General features: G+C 39.4%; 1 protein-coding gene across 10 annotated transcripts in view; it reads right to left on the bottom strand.

Moving 5' to 3' along the window:
- Window positions 1–1,094: 1,094 nt before the first annotated feature.
- steap2 (STEAP family member 2, metalloreductase) overlaps window positions 1,095–25,950 on the bottom strand; it is a 226,015-nt gene continuing 201,159 nt past the window's right edge. For 8 of the 10 annotated variants that reach the window (XM_072575875.1, XM_072575876.1, XM_072575877.1 and 5 more), the window contains 6 exons: window positions 18,107–18,244; window positions 17,624–17,700; window positions 16,355–16,552; window positions 8,929–9,015; window positions 5,658–5,762; window positions 1,095–1,370 (listed from right to left, as the gene is read on the bottom strand). In XM_072575875.1, the coding sequence (XP_072431976.1) occupies window positions 1,197–1,370; window positions 5,658–5,762; window positions 8,929–9,015; window positions 16,355–16,552; window positions 17,624–17,700; window positions 18,107–18,244 (779 nt within the window). In that variant the 3' untranslated portion in view covers window positions 1,095–1,196. The remainder of the gene's footprint in view (window positions 1,371–5,657; window positions 5,763–8,928; window positions 9,016–16,354; window positions 16,553–17,623; window positions 17,701–18,106; window positions 18,245–25,950) is intronic. The other 2 variants (XM_072575878.1, XM_072575879.1) reach the window with 2 other exon arrangements.

The raw sequence follows: 25,950 nt of genomic DNA on the forward strand, positions 1-25,950 counted from the left end.
GCAAGAAATCTGTAGTGTCGTGACAGAAGCTGGGGGTTCCCTGTATATTCTCTCCCTCTCTCTCTCTGCTTCCACACCCCCCTCCCTCCACCCACACATACATACACAACTTATAAACCTATGGGGTGAATTTGCATTTGCAGGTTTGTATTTGCAGATACATTCTATTTTGTTAATAAAACACAATCTGTAGACAGTTAGTCAATGTGGCATTTTATAAAGTCCTACTTTGGAAATAAAACCAGTCTGACTCAATGTTAACACACAGACACACTGTCAATAAGGCCTCATACCTAAAATGCATTGTCTGACCTGAGATGTCATCTCTTTTATGCTGATAAAAGCTTAGGTTATCTTGTGAAAATGACTTGAAAGAAATTCTGGGATTTACATATTAATCAATTGAAACCTGTATCTCCATTCTAACTGATTAAAGACTTAACCACCATCTAGGTTTGTTCAGTACATTTACATCAGTTGTATGATCCTTTGATCTCTTTACTTATAAATTCTGTGTCCAATATCTTCTCTTACTAGCTACCTGAAGAAAGAGCAGAGCTCTGAAGGCTTATGGTTTCAAATAAACCTGTTTGATTATAATCCAGTGTCATGTTATTTTTGCCTTTGTCTATCCCAGTCCAATACCAGTACCTCCACATTATTTCTTAGCTGTACCCATGCAGTTTCCACTAATACCTAACATCCTTCCTGAGTATTGGGTTATTTTCCTATTTAAGCAGCAAGGCAATTGCACTTCCTTTTCCTTTTTTGTATGTCCTTCCTAAAAAACCTGTACACCACTGGATATTTTGCTCTCACTCCTGGTCACCTTGCAGCCACACCTCTATAATCCCAACTATATTATACTCATTAATATTTATTTGTGTGACTAATCATCCACTTATTGCAATTCAGGAAGTGGAATATTAACTGCTCTGTTTATGCTGGAGCTATTACCTGCCCATTGAGTGCCACCAGTTTTTGTTCATGATTTTCCATAATTTTGTTCTTTGACTTTTTTTGAAGTTCACTTAAAATTTATATGGCGCCAAATCATTAAAGCCCTATAAATAACTGTAGTCATTTGAAAACAATTTGCAATGTAGAAATTTGTTCTTTATTAACTAAAAATTCAAACATGATAAAAGTCTACAAAATGTACCCTTAGAGAGTCTATTTTAATCAGTGTCTAGAACTCATTTTACAGATACAGAACATGAGGTATGTTTAAGTTTGCTTCCTGTATCCCCATCTTTCATTGTTGGACCATCTCTGCACGTTCCTGTTATCTTAAGATTTGGAGGTGAAAATGGACCTCCTAGTAACTCCTTCGATGTGCTTTCGATTGACATGAAACGTCCCCAGAAACCCTAATGGGAAAATAGAGACACATATTCACCAAAGAGCTTCTATTGTACTGTATGTTGATGGTACAACCTTTGTAAAACAGACTTCGTTGCTGAACTGGACAATAATGCAAATACTTCAGTTGCATATAACTTCCAAATGAAGTGAAATTGAAATGAAATCATTATTTTAGCAAGCTTCTAAAATTGAATTTTTCATGAAAGTGGTTCTTATAATTTTATTAATTCTTTGTCAATGATTAATTTAACTGGTTCCATATATTCTTTCTAATTGCTATGCGTGACATTATGTTAAACTTTATTTATACTCACTTATCTTCTTTTATAAAAATTATTTAAAAATCTGAAAATATTCAGCAGATTGATAATACCTATGGACTAAACAGATTAACTAGCATTTCATACATGGACCTCTTCTCAGAACTTGAACAGCCACGAATGAGTCCTTGCCCATGAAGCACAAGAAGTTAGCTTACAAGGATAGCAGGTAATTGGGAAGGTAAATTGTTTGGTGGCCCTTTATTTCAAAGGCAATGGAGTGTAAAAATAGAGTGGTCTTGCGAAAACTATCCAAGTACTGATCAAACCATAGCTGGAATACTGTGATGTGAACAGTTTTGGAACAGTTATCTAAGGAAAGATAGCTTTGGAGGCAGGCAAGAAAATGTTCACCAGGATGATCCCCAGGACTGTCTTATAGGAGAGGAGTAATTGAATATGTCCTCACTGAAGTTTAGAAGAATGAGAGGCACCTTATCGAAACAAAAGATCCTTAGGGGAACTTGACAGGGTAGATGTGGAAAGTCTGCTTCCCTTGTGGGAACAACTGGGACCAGAGAATAGTATCACCCATTTAAGACAGAGATGAGACATCAGAATCTACTTGGCAGCAGAAGTCCAATGAATTCCTCACACTTCATATTGAAGCTGAAGATGGAGGTGAGAAGAGGTTAAGAAGATGTTTTACAATAGAGAAATAAGCCAGGTGTTATTTGGAATAGTGGACAGTTTTTAACAAATATTTTCATCCCTCATATCCTTTCAAGCATGCATTATTGGACTTAAGGAAACTGAGATGAGGTTAATACTAGAAGAATTTTCAGAGTGAGACAGAGTACTGGCTCTACTGGGGACTAGGCCATCAAAGCTTGAAGTAAGGTGTCGTTTACTAAATCAGTAACTTGAGAAATGTCATGACAAATGGATGGTTAAATGGTACACCGTTAGGAATTTAAAAGGCAATTATTTGTGAAACAGGGAACCGGTTATTTTCAAGTGACAGATACTGTAGGAGGTAGATTTGGGAAATGGAAGAGCGATATGACTGGAGAGATCTTATCTGTGATTCATATATTGGAACTTACGACACTACATGAAATGGCAAGTTCAAGGGAAAGGCTGTGAATAAGTGTTGGGAAGTTTTAATGGAGGATGAAATTTGGGAAGAATAAGAAGGCAGTGAAATCAGAAGAGAGAGGACAGCATGATTTTAAAATGATGAAAAACAGTAATGTATAATCCAATTAAAGAAATAGATTATAGGTTGTTCTGCTTTAACACATGTTTTGTCAGCACTAAGTGACTATAATGCAATTAACGAATTGTGGATGTTGTTTGGATGATGCGAACTTCCTACTGAATGGGTGTAGCGATTTTCGGTTAGCGATCTTCTACAGCACAATTTTCTGTAGCGCAAGGTAACAGACAAACCCAACTGTCGTGTTATAGCAGAATGACCTGTGCTACCACTTTTTGAAACTCACTGATAACTAATCGTTTGGTAATACAGAACTTTAGCATTGCTGAAAAAGCCTCATTTTATTGAAGCTTTTTCTCTTACACTGACAAAAAGTCAGAGGTTATTTGGCCCAGAATGCCTGCACGAGCTTTTCAAATAAGCATCATTACCTACTGCCAATCTCCCACTTTGTTTCCATGCCCTTGCATGTTATCATTAAATAAACAATCATCCAGTGCCCTCAACTGAATTTGTCTCACCACACATGCAGGCAGTGCATTCCATACCCACTGCTTTTTGTCATTAAGAGAAATGATTTGGAACATAGGAGGTATGGTCAGTAGGTTTGCATTTGACACTAAAATTGAAGGGGCAGTGAACAGCGAAGAAGGCTATCTTAGAGTGGGAGATATGGTCAGTAAGTTTGCAGACGACACTAAAATTGGAGGGGCAGTGGACAGCCAAGAAGGTTATCTTAGAGTACAGAGACTTTGATCAGGTGGGCCAATGGGCCGAGTAGTGGCACATGGAGTTTAACTTAGACAAATGTGAGGTGCTGCATTTTGGAAAGGCAAATCAGGGCAGGACATTTCCACTAAAGGAGAAGTTCCTGGGGAATGTTGCTAAACAAAGAGGTCTTGAAGTGCAAGTTCATAGTTGCTTGAAAGTAGAGTGTCTGGCAGACAGGATAGTGAAGAAGACATTTGGTTTGCATGTATTTATTGGTCAGTGCATTGAGCATAGGAGTTGGGAGGTCATGTTGTGGCTGTACAGGACATTGGTGAGACCACTATTGGACCACTAGTGCAATTCCGATCTCCCTGCTATAAGGAAGGATGTTGTGAAACTTGAAAGGGTTAAGAACAGATTTGCAAGGATGTTGCAAGTGTTGGAGGAGTGGGGCTAAAGGGAGAGGCTGAGTAGGCTGGGGCTGTTTTCCATGGAGTGTTGGAGGATGAAGGGTGACCTTATAGAGGTTTATAAAATCATGAAGGACATGTATAGGGTAAATAGGCAAGGTCTGTTCCCCAGAGTAGTGGTGTCCAAAACCAGAGGGCATAGGTTTAGGGTGAGAAAGGAAAGATTTAAAAGGGACACAAGACGCAACTTTTTCATGCAAAGGCTGGTGCATGTATAGAATGAGCTGCCAGAGGAAGTATTGGAGGCTTGGTACAATTACAATATTTAAAGGCATCTGGATGGGTATATGAATCGAGGGATATGGGCCAAATGCCGGCAAGTGGGACTAGATGTATTTAGGATATTTGATCAGCATGGACGAGTTGGACTGAAGAGTTTGTTTCCTTGTTCTCCAGTTCTATGAAAGTTATTCTCAAATCACCCTCGCTTCTTTCGCAAAAAACTTCCCTTTCCATCTGTCTTGTTACCTTCAATGATCTGTGCACATAAACACTCAGGTCCTTTTGCTCCTGCACCCCCTTTAAAAGTGTACCCCTACACTTTACTGTCTTTCTGTGTTCTTCCTACCAAAATGTATCATTCACAATTCTCTGCATGCATTAAAACATACCCACTACCAATGTGCCTACTCCACCAAGGTGTCTACATATTGTTCGAGTTCTATGCTGTCAACCTCATAGTTTAGAATTATTCCAATTCCAATTATTTCAAAAATTCAAATTCCAGCATGTACTCACGAGAGATTTAAGCCCAGGTGCCTTGATCTTAACTGGGTCTCTGGATTACTAGCCCAATGACAATATCATTATACTGGCACCTCCCCAGACACAAAGAGCACAATTCATAAGAAATATTAAAGTAACGTGAAAAGAACACTTATATTCCATGAGATGAGAGCCCTGGCTGGTTGGCAAGTGGAATCTGATTAGTAGGGGCATTACCATCGGGTGCTGACTGGCAATTAACTGCCAAGTTCCTTTACGTTTTACAGCAGATATATTGATTATGATAGTTCAAGTATCTAATTCTGGAACAAGCAAGGTTGTTCTGTACTCAACCATCTCCGTGCTTGCAAAACTCAAAACAGTGTCCAGCATTAGATGTGAATCTGCAAGTGGTTACTGTTTGTTAAATAATCCTGAAACTGCAAAGAACTGTGCTAATAACCAAATTCAAAATTGTTAGTCAGGCATACAGTGCAGTGTACTTGCGTGTCCTGGAAACTACATATGTTAGTACACACAGCCCTGCTCTTTACAAACTTAAAAGCCCGTACATCGACTGTATCTGTTTGAATGCAACAAAATAGATGATACCCATTCTCTGGTTCCTTTTTAGGGCAATGCTTTATCCATTCAGTCAACTTCTCTGATTTAAAATTGAAATAGAACTTGTCAGTTAGCTGTCAGTCATCATCGGACTGGTGCATTCCCCATGTCAATGCTTTTACCAATCATTATCCACTTCCAGCACTTTTGTCTTAGACAGTATAAATGTTGTTTTCACCTTACTCTGATGTTTCTTATAAATTGCCTCAATGAAAGCAGCATAAAAACCTAAGACAAAACGTGTCTTTTTTACAGAAATATTCATTAACAAGTGCCAATGTTGGAAGTGTGAGAGTTACTTACAGTTGTGTGTAAACCTGCAATTTCAGTCTTATGGATAATGCTACTCAAATCTTTATTCTTCACCTTGGACAATTCTATGCTGCGTTCTTGATCATTTTTAGCTTTCTAAACACAGAGAGAATCAATTAAAATGTTAATAATGACAGTTATAGGGAATGAATTAGTAAAATTAGTAAAAGAAATTACATATACAAGAATATTTTGCTAACCAACTTGAATTTAAATTAAGCAAAGTAAAGGGACAAATCTCAGAATGCAGAACTTGAAAAAGGTTATTTTAAGATTGTGTTATCCCTGTGGAGACCTTCCGTCACAGGAGTCCCTCAAATGGAGACCATCTGATATGCTATTTTCACCATTTCCCTCACTGCCATTAGCCCAACAGACTAAACTTCCTTGAAAGAATCTTCTGCCCAAGCCCTGAACTCATTTTTTTCTACTTTCACTCTTATCTTTCCTCATGCCCTCTGCAAACTTACCTTGTTCTTGTGACACACATTTTGCTTCTAATGACCACATTCTTGCGAAACTGCTAACTAGCAAACTTCCCTTCTTGATCCCCATGTTAGTTGATTTTTTTAATGGCTCTTTGATTTCAGGAGTGGAAATCTAGTCACAACGTTACTGCACTAGCATTTCAGATGCCTGAACTAATACTATAGAAATAAAAGTTCAAACTCCAATTAAGGTAGTTGCTGCAATTGAAATTCAGTTCATTAATAATTCTTGAGTGAAAAGAAGACAGTTGCACAAATGGTACCCATGTAACTATTGGAATGTTTAAAAAATAAGGATGATGACATCTTTACCTACTTTGTTCTGCATGCAAACTAGACACACAGTAATGCCACTGAATCAATTGCACTCTGAAATGGCCTGTTAAGCCACCCAGCTGTGTCAAACCCCGATGAAAAATATCAAAGAAGCATAGGACTGAATGGTTACCTGTAATTGACTTAAGATTTAAACTGACTGGAAATTACAAATGTTCATTCTAGCCAGTCAGCCCTGAAATACTCTTCCTCTTGAACCTCTGTGAACTTGTGTTAAAATCTGGAGAAGTATCACTTAGAAGGTCAAAATGTCTGAGACCATTAGTATTTACAAGTTCCCCTCCAAATGGGGAACTATGCTATCATTCCTTTGCTATCACTGGTCAAAATCCCAGAACTTTCTTCCTAATAAGAGTGTACCTCCATCACATGTAGCACAGCAGATCAAGAAGGCATCTCATACCACACTCTCATAAAGATAATTAGGGATGGACAGGCAATATGGTATTCCCAGGAACCTTCACATTCCAAGAATGAATTAAAAAGTGATCTCTCTTTCTTTCCAATCTGTAGTCATAACTCTAGCTTCTTTTTAAAAAGCCCTTAGCCCCACCACTTTAGCAAACTACTAACCTGTTTCTAAACTACTATCCTGAAGGTTTTATCACCTCTGAGATTCTTGCTCACCTTTCCCAGAGATCCATGCTTGAATGTCTGTAATTAGGTATCTGTCCCCACCAATGTAGGGAAATGATTCTTCACAAGTCATAAACAGCAACCGACTGTTACAATCTCTAGTAAGACTGCAAAATTTGTGTTTCAATCTGGAAAGGATGAGTTACTTTTTTTTTGTTCAGGCAAAATTTGAAATCACGGGAACTAACTAAGAGAATAAAAGTGCAAAATTCCATGATTTTCAAAAAGACTCCAACTATACAAAGTTTGTAAAATAAAACTATCTACATCTGCACATATATTATACATCCATTGAATACTCCACAGAACATATTACACAGCAGATGCAGTCAAGATAGGTACCATGGATTTCTCAGCATCCCTCTTTAATCTTACTGATATTGTTCCATTATATTTGATTCCAAATCTTCACTTTCAAACAATTAGTTTTATAACCCTCTCAAACACTGCTCCATCATGGAACGCCTTAATGAACGTGCACGTCCTGATTGTTCAATCCCTTGCCTTTAGACTGTGTTCCACTGGATTCGTGAAGCTGCATTTCAGCATTTAGTCATGGGATCAATTTCAGTTCTTTTACCATCATTAAACTGGTACTACCCCTGAATTTCTCCCAGGTCCAATATTTCTCAACGAGATCAAGGATCTAATGATTGTGGGCTTCCTTCACCATGATTTAAGCTGCATTAAACTGTCAGTGGCTCAGATCGCTTCTTCTAAGCCCTAACTCTCTCCAATTCAGATCATGCAGCCTTCTATTACTTTCTTAACTCCCCAGTGTTACTCCTCAGGTGCAAGTGCATGGAACAGTCAATGGATCTTCAATTTCTTCCTGAACCCCAGCTTTAGCCGCTGCCTTCTCAACAAAAGAGCTAACAAGAGCACTTTTCCATCAGGAAAGTTATTCCACTGCTTCTATCCATCTGACTCATTCATCTGCCTTGTGACTCCCCTTATATGACTGCCTTGCATCGCATGGTCAGGTTTTCATACCACCACCACTACTATGCAACACTCTGAGGGACTGGTGATGGGGCAGATAGGAAACTATAGTTAAGGATGAGATCGACTATGAACATAGAACATAGAACAATACAGCACAGAACAGGCCCTTTGGCCCACGATGTTGTGCCAAACATTTATCCTAGCTTAAGCACCTATCCATGTACCTATCTAATTGCCGCTTAAATTGCCGCTATGATTTTATTGAAGGGTGGAGTAGGCTCAAGGGCCAACTGTTGCTTCTAATTCCTGCATGTTTTTATCAATTGGCCAGCCTTCTAATCTTTTCTTTTTAAATGCTCAATAGATGAATTTTCAATCAATGAAGTCTGGCATATATTCAGTTTTTCACAGGTTCAACAAATGTATGAATTTTAAATCAATATAAAAATCAAAGTCCAGCACTAAAATTACCCACTAAAATCACCAAAGTGAAAACTAGAGAATTTGAGCTATAATGTTGTAGTGCTATCTCCTCCCCAAATTTGTAACAAAAGTAATCTTAGTGGGAGCAGTGAATCATGATATTTCTTCATAAAAGGTGAAGTTAATCATTGAATAAGTCATGCTAAGATGAAATGTTTGAAAGTCAGGGCTGAATGCTTCAATCGAGCAAGCTAAAAATTCCAGTTGTATGTTTCTGGGAGAGAATGGGTTATAGTATCAAAGCACATATTGAGTTTCCAATTTCCTCACAGTTCAATACACAAGATAATGAACCATTTAAAAAGAGATGTCATTTTTAAAAAGAATAAAATGTACTATAACGATATTTGTTTCACCATATAAACAATCCTTGCCTTCAAGGTTTCATAGTTTGATGTTCTGGCCACATACTCCTGCCACGACTTCTTGAACATTTCTCTTTGTTTGTGGTTGTGTTGTATCTTTGAAAAATAGTTCAGAAAAAATGTTAAATAACACTAAACAAAACTAATGTACTGTAAAGATTAAAAATTTGAAATAATACACATGCACTTACAAAGACTCACCCCTTGTTTTAGACAACCAACCTATTCAGACATGTTATACCAAAAATCTGGAGCAGGTGGGACTTGAACCTAGTCCACCTGGTCCAGAAGTAAGGGCACTATCATTGCACCCCAAATGTTTCCTCTGCAAAGTGACAATAGTTAATAGATTCATTAGAGGATTCATGTTCAGCATGTTGTCCTTCATCAAACTTCAACATTTTCCAAAATTGCACAACACTGAGGGAACATTGCTTTAGACTCCCCAAAGCCTTTCCACTACCTACCTTTATTAATAAGAATGGAAAAGAAAAAAAACTTCTTCCCAAGCGCCAGTCTAGTGAATATTCTCTGAACTTTAACCTTATGCAAGTCTAAATAAGGAAACCAAAAGTCTATTCTAGTTGTGGTCTTACTAAATTACTGTCTAGATTAGAATGGTACTGGAAAAGCACAGCAGTTCAGGCAGCATCCGAGAGCAGTAAAATCGACGTTTCGGGTAAAAGCCCTTCATCAGGAATACCATTCCTGATGAAGGGCTTTTGCCTGAAGCGTCGATTTTACTGCTCTCGGATGCTGCCTGACCTGCTGTGCTTTTCCAGCACCACTCTAATCTAGACTCTGGTTTCCAGCATTTGCAGTCATTGTTTTTACCTTACTAACTTACTGAACAGCTGTAGTTCCTAGAATTGTACATAGTGTACAAACATAGAAAAACCAACAGCAAAAAGGAGAAGAAATGGTAAAAAAGCAAAATTAAAATCTCTTTATTTAAATGCATGTGATATGAAGAACAAATTAAATTAAATAAAGCTCAGACAGAGGGAATGATCATGAGACATGGTTACGAGGCGATGAAAGCTGGGAATTAAAGATTCAGGGTATGTGACTTTTCAAAAGGTCAAACAGGAAGGAAAGGGTGGTGGGGTAGCTTTGTTAGTATGAGATGGAATAAGTGTAATAGCAAGAAATGATTTTGGATTGAAAGATGCAGACTCCATATGGGTGGAGGGAAGATACAACAAGGGGAGGAAGTCACTGGCTAGATTATTCTATAGGCACCCTAGGACAGAGGTTAATACAGGATATAAGGAGGACATGTAAAACGTCGGTACATTATTCATGGGTGACATGCATATTCATGGAGGTTGGGAACATCAAATTAGCAGAGGCAGCTAAGAGCAAAAATTCATAGGAGGTATTCAGGTTAACTGCCAAGAACAATTTATTGTGGATTCAAGAGCAAATTACTGCAGATGCTGGAATCTGTACTGAAAATAACAAATGCTGGAGATCACAGCAGGTCAGACAGCATCCATGGAGAGAGAGAGAGAGAGAGAGAGAGAGAGAAAGAGAGAGAGAAAGCTAATGTTTTGAGTTGATGACTCTTCATCAAAGCTGGTGAAGTGTGGAGAGGCCAGCTTTTATGCTGTAGGCTGGGGAGAGTGGGGTGGGGTGGTTGTGGTGGTGGTAGGGTGAAAAGTGCTGGTGGAGAAAAGATGTTGATAGTTCAGATTAAGTGATTGAAGTGTGAGAATGGCAAAACAATTGTGTGTCTAACTGCCAGACTTGAAAGAAGACAGTGCCACTGGGGTGAGGGTGGGGAGGGAGGACATGGTGACAGAGAATGTAACAAGCTAAAAGAAAGGGATGAAAAGGGAGTTGGTTCACAATTTGAAGGAATTGAACTCAATATTCAGTCTATAATGCTACAAAGTGTTAGTCTGAAGATGAAATGTTGTTCTCCCAGTTTGTGCTGCAATTCGCTGGAGTACTGCAGCATGCTGAGGACAGATAAGTGGGCATGCGAGCAAGACACTGTGTTAAAATGATCAACTACGAGAAGGTTAGGGTCATGCTTGCGCACAGACTGGAGGTATTCTGCAAAGCAGTCACCCAGTCTGCGTTTGGTTTCTCCAATGTACAGTAGGCCAAATTGGGTGCAGCAAATACAATACACAAGATTGGAGGGCTTACAGGAGAAATGTTGCTTCACCTGGAAAGACTGTTTAGGCCCTTGGATGGTGAGCAGGTGAAGGGGCAAGTGTTGCACTTTCTGCTGTTACATGTGAAGTTACGTAATGAAGGAGGGTTAACGTTGGTGATCATGGAATGGACTAGGGTGTCCCAGAGAGAATGATACCTGTAAAATGCAGACAGGGAGAGTGAGGGGAAGATGCCTTTAGTCGTGCCGTTCTGCTGCAATTGTCTGAAATGGCAGAGAATGATATTTTGATGTGGAGGCTGGTGGAATGAAAAGGGAAGATGAGGGGGACTTGATCACACTGCTATGAATGATGGCAAGTGGCAAGGGGAGAAGCACAGGTGATAGGTCGGATGCAGTAGAGGACCGACAATTGTGGAAGAACCAAGCCATGTCAGCAGTGCTGTTTTGGGAGGTGACATCATCTGAACAGATGTGACAGAGGCTAAAAAACTGGGAAAATCGATCAAGTCCTTGCAAAACGTGGGGTGTGACAAGCTAAGATGAAGGTAATTATAGGAGTCAGTGGCTTTGTAGTGGATAGCAGTGGACAGTTTATTCCCTGAAATGGAGACAGAGAGGTCAAGGAAAGGAAGGGAAGTGTCGGAAATGAACAATGTGAAAGTTATTGATGGATGGAAATTGGAAGCAAAATAAACAAATTTTTCAAGGTTCTGGCGGGAGCATGAAGCCACACCAAAACAGTCTTCGGTGTACCAAGAAAAAGAATCATGGGAGGGGGGCCAGTGTAGGTCTGGAACAAGGATTATTCCACGTACCCTTAGAAGATGCAGACTTGGACTCCTCTGGTGCCCTCCACCATATTGTCACTTTCCAGTTTCCTTGTCTTAACTGCCTTCTGCTCACCAGGGATGTCCAATGCCACTATACCTCCATTCCTCACCAGGATGGTCTGCGAGCACTCGGCTTCTGCCTCAACCAGAGGCCTGAACAAGCACCAGCCACGATCATTCTCTTCCGCTTGGCTGAACTTGTTCTCTCATTGAACAAGTTCTCTTTTAATTCATCTCAATTCTGCAAAATCAAACGAGTGGCTACGTGCATAGTTCCAGTTATGGGGTATGCGGAACAATCCTTGTTCCGGTCCTACACTGGCCCCCTCACACAAATCATTCTTCAGTATATCAATGACTACTTTGGTGCTGCTTCATGTTCCCGCTAGAATCTTGAAAATTTCATTCATTTTGCCTCCAATTTTCATTCTCCTATAACTTTCACATTGTTTATGTCCAACAATTCCCTTTCTTTCTTTGACCTCTCTGTTTTCATTTCAGAAAGTAAACTGTCCACTGCCATCCACTACAAAGTCACTGACTCCTATAGCTATCTCCACTACAGCTCATCACACCCTACATCCGACAAGGACTCCATCCTACTCTCCCAGTTCCTTCACGGGGGTGGTACCAGGGGACTGGAGAGTGGCGAATGTTGTGCCCCTGTTCAAAAAAGGGAATAGGGATAACCCCGGGAATTACAGGCCAGTTAGTCTTACTTTGGTGGTAGGCAAAGTAATGGAAAGGGTACTGAGGGATAGGATTTATGAGTATCTGGAAAGACACTGCTTGATTAGGGACAGCCAGCACAGATTTGTGAGGGGTAGGTCTTGCCTTACAAGTCTTATTGAATTCTTTGAGGAGGTGACCAAGCATGTGGATGAGGGTAGAGCAGTGGATGTAGTGTACATAGATTTTAGTAAGGCATTTGATAAGGTTCCCCATGGTAGGCTCATGCGGAAAGTCAGCAGGCATGGGATAGAGGGAAATTTGGCCAGTTGGATAGAAAACTGGCGAAACCGGTCGAAGTCAGAGAGTGGTGGTAGATGGTAAATATTCAGCCTGGAGCCCAGTTACAAGTGGAGTTCTGCAGGGATCAGTTCTGGGTCCTCTGCTGTTTGTAATTTTTATTAATGAGTTGGAAGAGGGAGTCGAAGGGTGGGTCAGTAAATTTGCAGAAGATACGAAGATTGGTGGAGTTGTGGATAGTGAGGAGGGCTGTTGTCGGCTGCAAATGGACTTAGATATGATGCAGAGCTGGGTTGAGGAATGGCAGATGGAGTTCAACCCTGTCAAGTGTGAGGTTGTCCATTTTGGAAGGACAAATAAGAATGCAGAATACAGGGTTAACGGTAGGGTTCTTAGTAAGGTGGAGGAGCAGAGGGATCTTGGGGTTTATGTTCATAGCTCTTTGAAAGTTGCCACTCAGGTGGATAGAGCTTGTAAGAAGGCCTATGTGTATTAGTGTTCGTTAGCAGAGGGATTGAATTCAAGAGCCGTGAAGTGATGTTGCAGCTGTACAGGAGCTTGGTTAGGCCATATTTGTAGTACTGTGTGCAGTTCTGGTTGCCTCACTTTAGGAAAGATGTGGAAGCTTTGGAGAGGGTGCAGAGAAGATTTACCAGGACGTTGCCTGGAATGGAGAATAGGTCGTACGAGGATAGGTTGAGAGTGCTAGGCCTTTTCTCATTGGAACGGTGAAGGATGAGGGGTGACTTGATAGAGGTTTATAAGATGATCAGAGGAATAGATAGAGTAGACATTCAGAAACTTTTTCCCCGGGTACAACAGAGTGTCACAAGGGGACATAAATTTAAGGTGAAGGGTGGAAGGTATGGGGGGAATGTCAGGGGTAGGTTCTTTACCCAGAGAGTGGTGGCGGCATGGAATGTGCTGCGTGTAGGAATGGCAGAGTCAGAATCATTGGTGACCTTTAAGCGGCAATTGGATAGATACATGGATGGGTGCTTAAGCTAGGACAAATGTTCGGCACAACATCGTGGGCCGAAGGGCCTGTTCTGTGCTGTATTGTTCTATGTTGCATCCATCTGGATGATACCACCTTCCGAAACAGCGCTGCTGACATGGCTTGCTTCTTCCATAACTGTGGTTTCCCACCCAATGTAGTTGATATGGCCCTCAGCCATATCTGATGTATCACCCATGCTTCCACCCTCACTCTTTTCCATCACTCACAACAGTATGATCAGGGTCTCCTAGTTCTCACTTATCATCCCACCTGCCTCTGCATTCAAATGTTCGTACTCTGCCATTTCAGACAACTCCAGCAGAACGGCACCATCAAACACATCTTCTCCTCACTCCCAATGTCTGCATTTTGCAGGGATTGTTGCTTCCAGGACATCTTAGTCCATTACTCAAAACACCAATACCACCCTCCTCCTCATGGCACCTTCCCATGTAACTGCAGAAAGTGCAAAACCTGCTCCTTCACCTCTTCCCTTCTCATCATCCAAGGACCTAAATAGGCGTTCCAAGGTTCCAAGCAACATTTCATCTGTACTTCCTCCAATCTTGTGTATGATATTTGCTGCACCCAATCTGATCCTGGGGAAACCAAATGCAGATTAGTTGACCGCTTTGTAGCTGGTCATTTTAAAAGAGTGCCCTGTTCGCATGCCCACTTATCTGTCCTCAGCAGATAAGGGTAAGAGGGGATTTGATAGAGACATACAAGATGATCAGAGGATTAGATAGAGTAGACAGTGAAAGCCTTTTTCCCTAGGATGATGACATTAGCTTGTACGAGGGGGCATAACTACAAATTGAGGGATGATAGGTTTAAGACAGATGTCAGAAGCAGGTTCTTTACTCAGAAAGTAGTAAGGGCGTGGAATGCCCTACCTGCCAATGTAGTTAACTCAGCCACATTAGGGAGATTTAAACAATCCTTGAATAAGCACATGGATGATGATGGGATAGTGTAGAGAATAGTTCACAGGTTGGCGCAACATCAAGGGCTGAAGGGCCTGTTCTGCGCTGTATTGTTCTATATTCTATATACCACATGAAGGGAGAAGAGGGAAGTGAAAGTGCAGTTGCCAAATTTGCGAATGATGGACAAATAGATGAAAAGGAAATTGGTGAGGAATGGCACAGAGTCTGCAGAAGGAAACAGACGAGATAAGTGAGTGGGAAAACAAACTTTGGCAGAAGTCCTTACTTACGAGTCACTGAAAGCAAGCATGCAGATGCAGCAGGCAGTGAGGAAGGCAAATGGTATGCTGGCCTTTAAAGCAGGGGAATATGAGTACCGGAGCAGGGATGTCTTGCTGCAATTTTACAGCAATTTTAAGATCACACCTAGAGTGTTGTATGTATTTTGGTCTCCTTTCTTCTGGCTATGGAAAGAGTGCCTCAAAAGGTTACCAGATTGGCTCCTGGGCTCACTAGATGCACAAATGAAGAAAGACTGGACGGGTTATGACTTTATTCCGAGGGTTTTGAAGAATGGAGGCAGGAGTCTCATAGAAACCTATAGAATTCTAACAGGACAAGACCAGGTAAATGCAGGAAGGATGGCGTCCAATAACTAGGGAGTCCTGAACCAGGGGTGACAGTATATGGATAGAAGAAACTTCTTCACTCAGAGAATGATGAGCATGGGAAATTCTCTATCACAGAAAGCAGTTGAGGTCAAATCATTGAATGTATCCAAGAAGGAGATAGACATAGTTCTTAGGGTTAAAAGAATAGGTCTAGGATGAAAGCATGAACTGGTTAAAAGTTGAATGATTGGCCATGATTATACTAAATGGCAGAGCAGACCGGAAGGGCCGATGGCTTACTCCTGCTCTAATATTCTACGTTTCTATGTAAAAGCTTAGCATATAGATAAAGATGAAAATTTCATACAAGAGCGTACTTGCATCAAACGCAACATGGTAATAAAAGTTAAACAACTTTGATATGGGAGCAAGTTAAAGTCTCCACAAAATTGGAAATGAAATGGATTGGGTTGCCATTTTCCAGCTGTTTTACATCCAATTATACCAGTGAAAATTATTGTCAACAGCCAGAACATTGGTGAAATTTTGAACATTGATAAAGAATGAGTAAAATACTCCAAAACAAATATTTTGCAATAAAGCCATAACAAATAATTAAAATATTGAGGGGGCATCATTTTAAGTAAAGGGCAAGAGATTTAGAGGGGATTTGAGGAAAACATTACTGGAGGTAATGGAAATCTGGAATTCACTGTCTGAGAGGGGAGTGGAGGTGGGAAACCTCACTTCAAAAAGTATATGGAATAACACTTAAAATGTGAATGCATTCAATACTTTGGGCCAAGTGTTGGAAAGTGGGATTAGAGTAGATAGGTTGGTGCAGACTTGTTGGGCTGAAGAGCCTTTTCTACGCTGTGTGACCATATGACTCAATATATTTCAATAATACATATCTTAAACACATTACCATAATAAATGCTATGCTGTTAAAACCCAAGACTGTTTACCTCTGAATACATTTTCTGTTCATCGTATTTATCCTGTTTTTCTTGGTTTTCAAGTATATCAGTTTGATAGTGAGCAATCTGCCTGCCAAGATTCTCATAATGCTTCAAAATGATATGCATGCTGTTGATGTCCACTGCAATTGGATGGACTGCTTCCTGCTTCAATTCCTTCTCAATTTCACTCCATATGCATCCTACCTGGTAATAGAATTTGCTCTTAAGTTGAATGTTATATAAATTTGTTATAAATATTATTCAGTAGGTGTCCTACTGTTGACTATTCTCCTCCATTCCATTTCCTCTGTGGTTCACTTTGTGGCGCCGTGTATCTGAGTTTCATTTCATTGCATCCCATTAAACAACTAGATTTTGGCTAATGGAACCTTTCTCTGCAGCTGCATGGTCACTTTTATTCCATGGATTTTCTTAAGTTCCTATCCTATTCATCATCTTACCAGCAACAGCAAGCCTGAGATGTACAATCATGTACACATCAATGACACCCAACTTTCACAGCCAAATTATGCTCTAAGTAGTAATGAACAGCACAAATCATACTTTAGAACTATACTTGCCATAGATATTCTTTGGACTTGCACATGACAAGTTCCTGTCAGCCCAGGGTCAAAATAGCTTAACTCCCACTATAGAATCAACAACAATCACTATAATAATCTGGGCCTATGCAAACTGGATGAAGAATTGTCTTGTTTTTGGCCAATTAAGCAGAATGCACAGCACAGAGTCTAAATCATGAAGTTGGTTATAATATTGAATTCAATGTCAAATCTAACAAATAATGCAAAATGAATAAAGGAAAAAAAGGATTGGATTTGTAGAGATAAATGAGACCAAAAAAAACAATTACACCAATTATTAAAATCAGAATGAATGAGGCACCACACTTGTAAAAGGTAATTTTCAGTGCCAGAGAATTTGCTCAATAATTTAGACTTATGACACCAGAAAAAGGGTGCACGCACAGCAATGAACAAGCTAATATTAAAGTTAGAAAGAGGATTTTTTGGGCCAGCTATATTCACGATAGACAGAAATAGATAAAATAGAATGGAAAAATTTGAGGTTAAGAAATTAACCCACCCTTATTATATGGTTTCTAGGGGAAGTGATTTTTGTTCAGCATATTTTCCTTTAGCATGCTGTTTTAAAAGAATGGATTAGGAATGCTAATCATCAGAAAGCTGAATTTGTATCAATAATGCTACTTACAAATATTTGCTGTACATTCATACTTTGAAATCACCTTACCATGAAGTCTAGGTATCGATGTACAATGGCAAGTGTGACATAATCATGTGCAGACAAACCAGGTAGATCTTCAAAACCTTTGGAAATATATATTTGTGCAATAGTTTTACAATTAAATAATCACATTTACACCAACATTTTTAAAAATATAAGCCTAGTTAATTTGTTGTTTATTGTAACACAAAATTCAGAGAGACATCTTTCTCTATTAAAGGTGTAATTTGGGTTATTTTTATTAATACCATAGTCATCGACAGGTAAAACTGAATATGGACAAATGTTGACATTTTTATAAAATTCTATTGCAACAGATTTCAAATCTCAGTATGTCTCACAATATTTTACATGCAATGATCAGTGCAAAAAGAGAATGTTAATGAACAGATAGATTTATATTCATTTTGTAATTTGGATTTTTCACAATGTTTAATCTATTTTTATTTGCATTATGTTTTATTAGCTAATAATAGCTTATCTTCATACCTAATTTGCAGAAAATAGAATAAATTTTCACCCTTGAATTTTCAGCAACATCAATTACTGCAGGACTGAGGCGATTGGATGGTAAAGTGATTGTTCCATATTCATCCTGTGTAATTCCAATCAGAGGCTTTTTGCTATCTAAATTGGTTAAACAAAAAAAGTTGAAACATAGAATACAATACCCAAGACTGCAGTTGAATGAGAAAATTAAATGCACAATTACAAGTTACATCCATACCTCCTGCCCCCACAGTGTTTGTTCTCTGGTTTTGCTCAAGACATTTAACTTGGAAATGTAGTAAAATAGTAAAGAAGGTAGTAATAATAAATGTCAAGAATTATAGGCAGACTGGTGAGATGGGTGGACACATGAAATCGAATGCAGAAAATTATGAGGTGATAGATTGCTACTAGAATGAGGAAAGACAGTACACACTAAGGAGTACAACTTTAAGAATGCTCAGACCGAGGTATTTATGCTTAAAATTTCTGAAGGTGTTAGGACAGGTGAACAAAGCAGTTTGTAAATCCTCCCACAACTTCTGGGAAGGATCTCTAACAGAGGATACTTTGCAGTGAATACAAAACAGATTTACCAGAGAGAAAAGAAAAATTAGGGTTTCGGGACTTTAGTTACAAGGATGGTCTGAAGATGCTAGAATTATTCTCTTTACAACAGAGGTGATGAAAATGAGATTTGACAGGGGTAATTACAATCATAAAGGATTTAGATTGATTCAATAAAGGGTAACTGTTTCTAACATTTGGGGACACTGATTTAAGGTGATTGGCCAAAAAACCATGTGTATATGGCAAAAGACATTTTATGCAATTAAATGATTGGATCTTAGAATTCAAATTGAGTGGATTAGAATGCATAGGGTGTTAGAAGCAAATTTAAGAGCAGCTTTAAAGTGGATTTTGATAAATACTTGAAGGAGAAAAGTTTGTATGGATACGAGACAACAGACTAGGAATAACTGGATTAGCTCTTCCTGAAAGTCAGCACTCATTTCATGGACAAATAGCATCTGACTAACTGGTGCTATTCCATGATTCGATAAAAATGTGTCAATTCTGGTTACTTTAGGTATTGCTTGAAGGCTGTATGATCAAGTTAGCTTATCTGCATGCTACCACCTGTTTCAATAAAAATAAAATCAGGCTTTGTAGATTATTTTATGGGGATAGCTTTCGTCACTTACAATTTCTCACCTTCATTAAACTATATGTTAGACATTCCAGAATCTTAGGAGTTATTATACAAAATTTCACATATTTAACCTTGTGTAAAGTAGATCTAGCCAATCTTGCATCAGCATAGTCATGTGTATGACTTGATCTGTTTGAATGCTATTTCTATGAATTGAAAACTTAGAGACTGAAGTATTTTTACATGGATTTCTATCACAAAAATGTAGGCCCTAAAGTTCTGATTGGGGCCAGGACAGATTCTATTTTGGGGTTTCCAAATTGTGGAGAAAGTAATTTTGTTTGGTGTACTCATTTTCAAGTGGCTAGCCCCAAGAGTGTCTCTGTTGCTTGTTTTTACTGCACCAAGGGGGCATGCCTAGTGAGTTTTCGAGGGTATGGGTTTATAACCATAAATTTGTTAAATCTAGGATTAAAATCAAATATGTTTTTGGCAATGGTGATAATGAAAAGCTATATGGTTTACTAACGCCCTTTAGGGAAGAAAACATTTTTACCTGCTCTTGGCTGAACCCAACTAACAGCAATGTAGTTGCCTCTTAAGTGCCCTTGAAATGGCCTATTAACTCTCAGTTGTATTCAAGAAAGCAGTTTACCAACATCCTCATAAGGACAGCTGGAATGCGTAACAAATACTGCATTGTTGAAGATAAAATGCATAAAATAACAATCCTTGTTGACAGCAAATGTAAAAAGGTGATGTATTTAGCATGCCCTCAGTTCTGGGTCCAGTAAAGTTGCAAGACTAAGCAGCCTTTGGTTAATCTGTAGTCATGGACAGGTGAGAGGCTGGTCCTCAAAATACTCCTCCTCAGAATGTGATTTCAGTGCTTGACATATGATTGGAAGGTACTTCATCTGCCTTGCACTTAACTCATTTTCAGTGCACTTCCTTGCTATCAGCCTTTCATCACAGCATGGGAGCAGCTTGTGATGAAGTGGTTTTAAAATATGTAGATGTTTCTTTTGATAGTCTTTCACTGCAACAGAAAATAATTCCAGTGGCATGGCTGGAGATTGGATCTCTCGGTATGTGTGAGCACCAGTGCCCCATGAAACACACAGCAGTTTAGTTCTGACATTTGTGACCATGTGGATCAAGGCTGGCTTCCCAATTGGACATACACTACCAATGGGCCATCAAGGTGTCTGTCATTGGAGAGCTGGACCACTCCCTCTCACTGCACTCTGCCAGTTGCTGAGTTGCAAACTTGCATTTCCGCAAAGAGCAAAAGCAGGGAGCTATGCAAAGGCTTGTGTAGAGGGGAAGAAAGATTATAATATATGTAAGTATCGGGTGCAAGAAGGCAATTAGTAAGAATGAGAATGATTGTTGAATATTGGTCGGACATATGAGTCATAGAGTCATAGAGGTCCACAGCACAGTCAAAGCCCATTGAGTCTGCACCGGTCAAAAACACCACTTAACTATTCGAAATCCATTTTCTAGCGTTTGGCCCATAGCCTTGCACCCCGTGGCATTGCATGTGTATATCTAAATACTTCTTAAATATTATGAGAGTTCCTGATTCTACCACCCTTACAAGTAGTGAGTTCAAGATTCACACCACCCTCTGTAATGAAAAAATGCACCCTCAGATCCCCTTTAAACCTCCCTTCCCTTACCTAAAATCCATGTCCTTCTGAAGAAAGGGATGAGGGGAGCTGCCAGATGTGTGTGCCTGAGTAGTGCTGTGCAGAAGAATGCTGGGGAAATCAAAGTGTGGGTTTGGCAGCTGAAATTCTGGACCCATTCCCACCAACAAACTGCCTAGAGGCTCTTGGTGAAAGGACTCCAGCAAAGTGGTGTTGTTGACTTTCCCAGCCACTCCATCCATGCCTGTTTGGTTAGAGAAGCTATCTGTTTTCCCACCCTTGGCAGAGTTCACTTGTCCATCCTTCAGATTCTGCAGCAGCATCTCCAGGTAGGAGTATGAGAACTGGGAACAGCAAGATCATGTCTCCAATCCTGCTGTTACTACAGCCATTAAATTTCTGTCCATTTGACCCACCTCAGCCCATAAAATTGGGATCCTTTTAATTAGAAATCTCCCTTTTGAAAAGTTACATTGAATGACACGTAGCACAGGAGCAAGCCACTTGGCTGAACCAGTCTTTGCCAGAATTTATGGTGAATTCAAGGCCCTTCTTATTCTTTCTCATTTAAACCCATCATTACAACCATCTATTTAATCCAAACCCCCATTCCCAAGTGCTTGTCTAGGTTTCCATGAAATGCATATTTGCTGTTAACTTCAATCACTCTCTGGGTTCCACACTGTTAGCATTCTTTGAAAAATTCTTTGGCTCAGTAAAAGAGCCAGAGCAGAGCTGGCTTGTGATTCCGATTGGTACTTGAATTTTCAGCAGAAAGTTTTCAAAATTCCATCCAACAAAGTTGGAACATAGCCTTGATAAGTGACAATCATATGGTGAGAATATCAAGTGCATAGTGTAGAATGAAATGCTTGATTACAAAATTTATCTCTATAATTGTCTTGATACCTACCATTACCTAATATTAGGCAACGGTTCAGAGAAAGCAAAAAGATAAACCCTTTGACTACGGACGAAATGTGTATTCAGAATTACAATTAACCAGATATTGCCTGTGACAGAAAGGTAGAAGCTTAAAGTCGACTCTAAGATTTAAGCACACAATCTAGCTTGACACTTTATTGCATGGCTGAAAGAGATATTATCAACATCCTTTGGATGAGACATTAAGCTGACATTTTGCCTACCTGTTCACAGTCTTGTGGTCTTACAAATTTCTTTGAGGAAGCTCTCCCACTGGTCTGGAAAGAAATTCTGCTCTCAACAAAATAAAAACTAAAACAGATCAACTAATGATGCTTTAATGCCTGTGTGAGTTTGATGTTTACAAATTGGTTGCCATTTGTCCTACAGAATAACTTTGGCAGCAATTAAAATGTAAATTCTTAATTCTTATAGTGGAGCATTTCGGATGTCTGGAGGATATGGGAACAATAAAACAAACTAATGTTCTTTCCTTCTATTTCTGCTTGAAAAGTAATTTGTTTTTGTGATGCATTTTGAAATGTCCTGAAGACATGATAATGCACTATGAAAAAAGTGGATTTTTAAATTTATGGCTGAGTGATTTGAAGAGCTAAACAGAACTTCTACAATACTTGAGAAAAGGAACTACTAGGTCTAAGTCTGATGTTAGGCTTCACTTCCAGGGTTTTAAAACGCGCCTTTCAACCATGTCACAAATCAATGAAACATAGAAACCTTACTAAGGGAACTCAGCTGTAATTATATAGCACCAAAATTCTTCAGAATTCTTAAGCAAAACCAGAGGCCAGAGTCTTAGAGTCAGGGGTCACTCAGTTAGGGCAGAGAAAAGGAGGAATTTATGGTTTCAAAGGGTGGGTTGGTGGAATTCTTTAATGCAAAGAGTTGTAGAAGCTCAGTTAAATACATTCAAAGCTAAGAAAGATTTTTAATCTATCATTCCCCACATCCTTGCTGGCCTGACACACCTTCTACCTCAAAACTCCTTTACACATCAGCCATACCTACCCTAAGCACTCCATCAGTTACCTGGCCACCACCCATCCCCCCTACTTGGCACCCTTTCCACCTCACACCTTAACTACCTTGCATCCTAATCCCTTAACCAGCTGCCACCCCAATCCTACACCTTTACCCACACATTCCTGACGAAGGGCTTATGCCCAAAACATGGACTCTCCTGCTCCTCAGATGCTACCTGACCTGCTGTGCTTTTCCAGCGCCACACTTTTCAACACTTTCCTTACACACCCACCATTGTTCAGCAGCTGTTAAAGTGTTTTGCTGCCAGTGAACACTTAAATCTCACAATATACAACAATGACTGCTGTTAAAACATAGCCTGACTGCTCCCCTATAATCCTATACTACTTAGGAACTGTGGTCATTTCAGTTTTGATTTGCATTTTTAAATGAGCCAGGATTGGAATTCCCAGTTAGAAATGCAGAGTTAAGCACTAACGTAAAAATATTTGAGCAGAGCAGCAATCTGACTACAATTGTCACTCCTCAGAATATTGGAGGACTGTGAAAATGGATTTTTTCAAGTTTTGGAACTGCATGTAGTGATTTCTTGAAAAGAGACCAATGAAAAGTCACCGTAAGCATTAGAGGTTTTTTTTAAAACAAGGATTTCTAGAAATCTCATGACTGCTAAGATCTGGTTGCTTTGTTAGGGAAAGCTGCTGGGGCTGTTTTGAAAAGTGACTTGAGGGAGTGGCTTTGGTATCTGGTTTCAGTTGGGGTCAAAAAACATCTGAAGAAGGGCTGCCCAGCTGATTTCTCCCATTTCTGAAAATAAGCCTTCTTTTGAATTTAGGATGAAACCTATTTTTCCTTCTGACAGAATGAGTGAAGGAACACTTCAATATTCTACTTCCTGAGCAAGATGTGCCTGCAAAACTCTAGAGACAACCGTGTAATTAGCAACTTGATGACGCGTGTCAGATCATCAGCCAACAGATTTGAGAACATTCCAAATTTTACAATTTTGCCTTGAAGAATAACCTATGTGTAAAGTTTTTTTTTTGCCATTCTGTGCAGAGAAATCCATTTTTTTCTCTTCTTTCCTGAAGTGTTTGTTTTTCCATGCATTTTGAGGATATTTAGGGGGATAAACATTTATACTTCTATACTACTGACTGTATTTGTTAACATAATATTGCACCTTCAATGAATAAGTTTTATTTTTGTTATAAACCAATAATTGTGTTTAGTTAGAAACCTGGATGATAGATCTTTTTATTTAAAATCTGATAAACACTATGTGTTTGTTTCACCATCTCTGTAACTGGGCAAATCTATTTTTATTATGTGCTATGAACCACAGAGTAGTGGGACTTGAATAACAGTGAACTCCTTTAGCTTTATAATAGTACAAGGTCTAGACGACATAATTTTACAGTTTTTATCGGGAAATGCAGAGAAATGTGAGGAAAAACTATTTAACATGCCAAGTGGTAATGACTGGAACTCACCGTCTCTGAGGGTGGTGGTTGCAGTAGTAATGGTTAATGATTTCAAAAGGAAACTTGGTGCTTGAAATAAACTTGCTGGACTATGGGAATGAAGTAGGGGAATGAAACTGACTGGATTAAAATTTGGAGAGTTGCTGAGAGTCCTCCTTCTGTGCTGTAATGTCTCTGATTCTAAAACTAATTGAAGTCATCCAAATAATATTTTTTCTGCATTAAATGGTATAATAGTTGGAGCAGCTCTCAAAATGTTCAGGCCTTTTTCTTTTCTTCTTGGCTTATGCATACTGCACTAAGCTTTCAGGACAAGCATATTGCTGGTAGCATTAGAGAATGATGGCTAACTGTATTAATGTCAACTTCTTCTGTCCTGGAGAGAGCCTTGTAAACCACAACTGTGACCTAGCTACTGGGCAAATGTTTAAATGCTGAGTTACAAAAGTGGAAGAGTGGGGCCCATCGCCCCATGTTCTCAGTTACCTAGAAAAGAAGCTTGCTGATATTTTGTGGTTGGAAAATCTTCTATTGGCCATCTAGTTTTGAAAGTCTAGATATTTTTAATCATCCTGCTCAAAGTTGTTATTACACATCTCTGGAATAAGAAAGACTTGAACCTGGGCAATCCTGGCTGATACCACACCACAACAGGTCTAGTTTTAAGAGCCTACCACTGCATCCATATTAGGATCTGCCATCTGGATCCTTAATGACCATTTTAGGGAAACCCGCAGACAAGTAACTGTTCCCCACAAGGGACAATCTTGCGATACCCATTTGAACCTGATGACAGTATGAAAAACCCTGGCCTGGAGTAAATATGGTTTTACAAGAGGGATGTATTAATCGTTCAGACATGCTATCATTGAGGCAAAAGTTGTGTAATCTAATTTACTTCCTTGGCCGACACAGAATGTTATTAAATGCTTAAATTCTTTGTTTCCATTCAGTGACTATAATTATATCATGTCAGTCAAATACTCAACACTATTTATTTTTGTGGTAACTTCTTTTACTTGGTGAAAATTTAGCTAATGGAGAGGACCTCCCTCTGGAAGTAAGAACAGAAACTTAGGACCATTTCTGGGTCGCAAACCAATGAGCATGGGTGGCGGTTTCAGAGGCATACCGCTTAATTGGCCCAATGATGGACGTGGCAACCAATTGTTGGTGGAGAAGGTGGGTTTAATTCAAGCGTGGACTTGATATAAACTGAACATACCAGCTATCTCATCATTAGGTTTTTTGTATAGAAGAGCACAGAAGCTTTGAATTAAGAATTTCTTGGGAAAGCCAAATGATAGTATTTAATTCCTACCCAGCATTGAAAATTGAATTAGGAAACCTCAGCACTGCACTTTCCAAGCTTGTTCTCATGATTTCTTTCTGTGTCTCTCAAGTGTCCCATAGACGCAAACTTCAAAAATACCAGTGTAACTTCAATACCATCACTGAACCAGGTGCATTAGCAACGGAGCTCAAAAGAAACACTGACATGTTACAAGTGCACCCTCCCTCAGCGCAGGTGTATTACATCAGTGGATGCTCGTGTGTGGCTGGAAGAGGGTAACACTAGATGAACATAGTACTGTTCTGTATGGGAAGGTTTCAGTTGGGGAA

Source organism: Chiloscyllium punctatum, chromosome 8 (genome assembly GCF_047496795.1).
Source record: "Chiloscyllium punctatum isolate Juve2018m chromosome 8, sChiPun1.3, whole genome shotgun sequence".
Classification (NCBI taxonomy): Eukaryota; Metazoa; Chordata; class Chondrichthyes; order Orectolobiformes; family Hemiscylliidae; genus Chiloscyllium; species Chiloscyllium punctatum.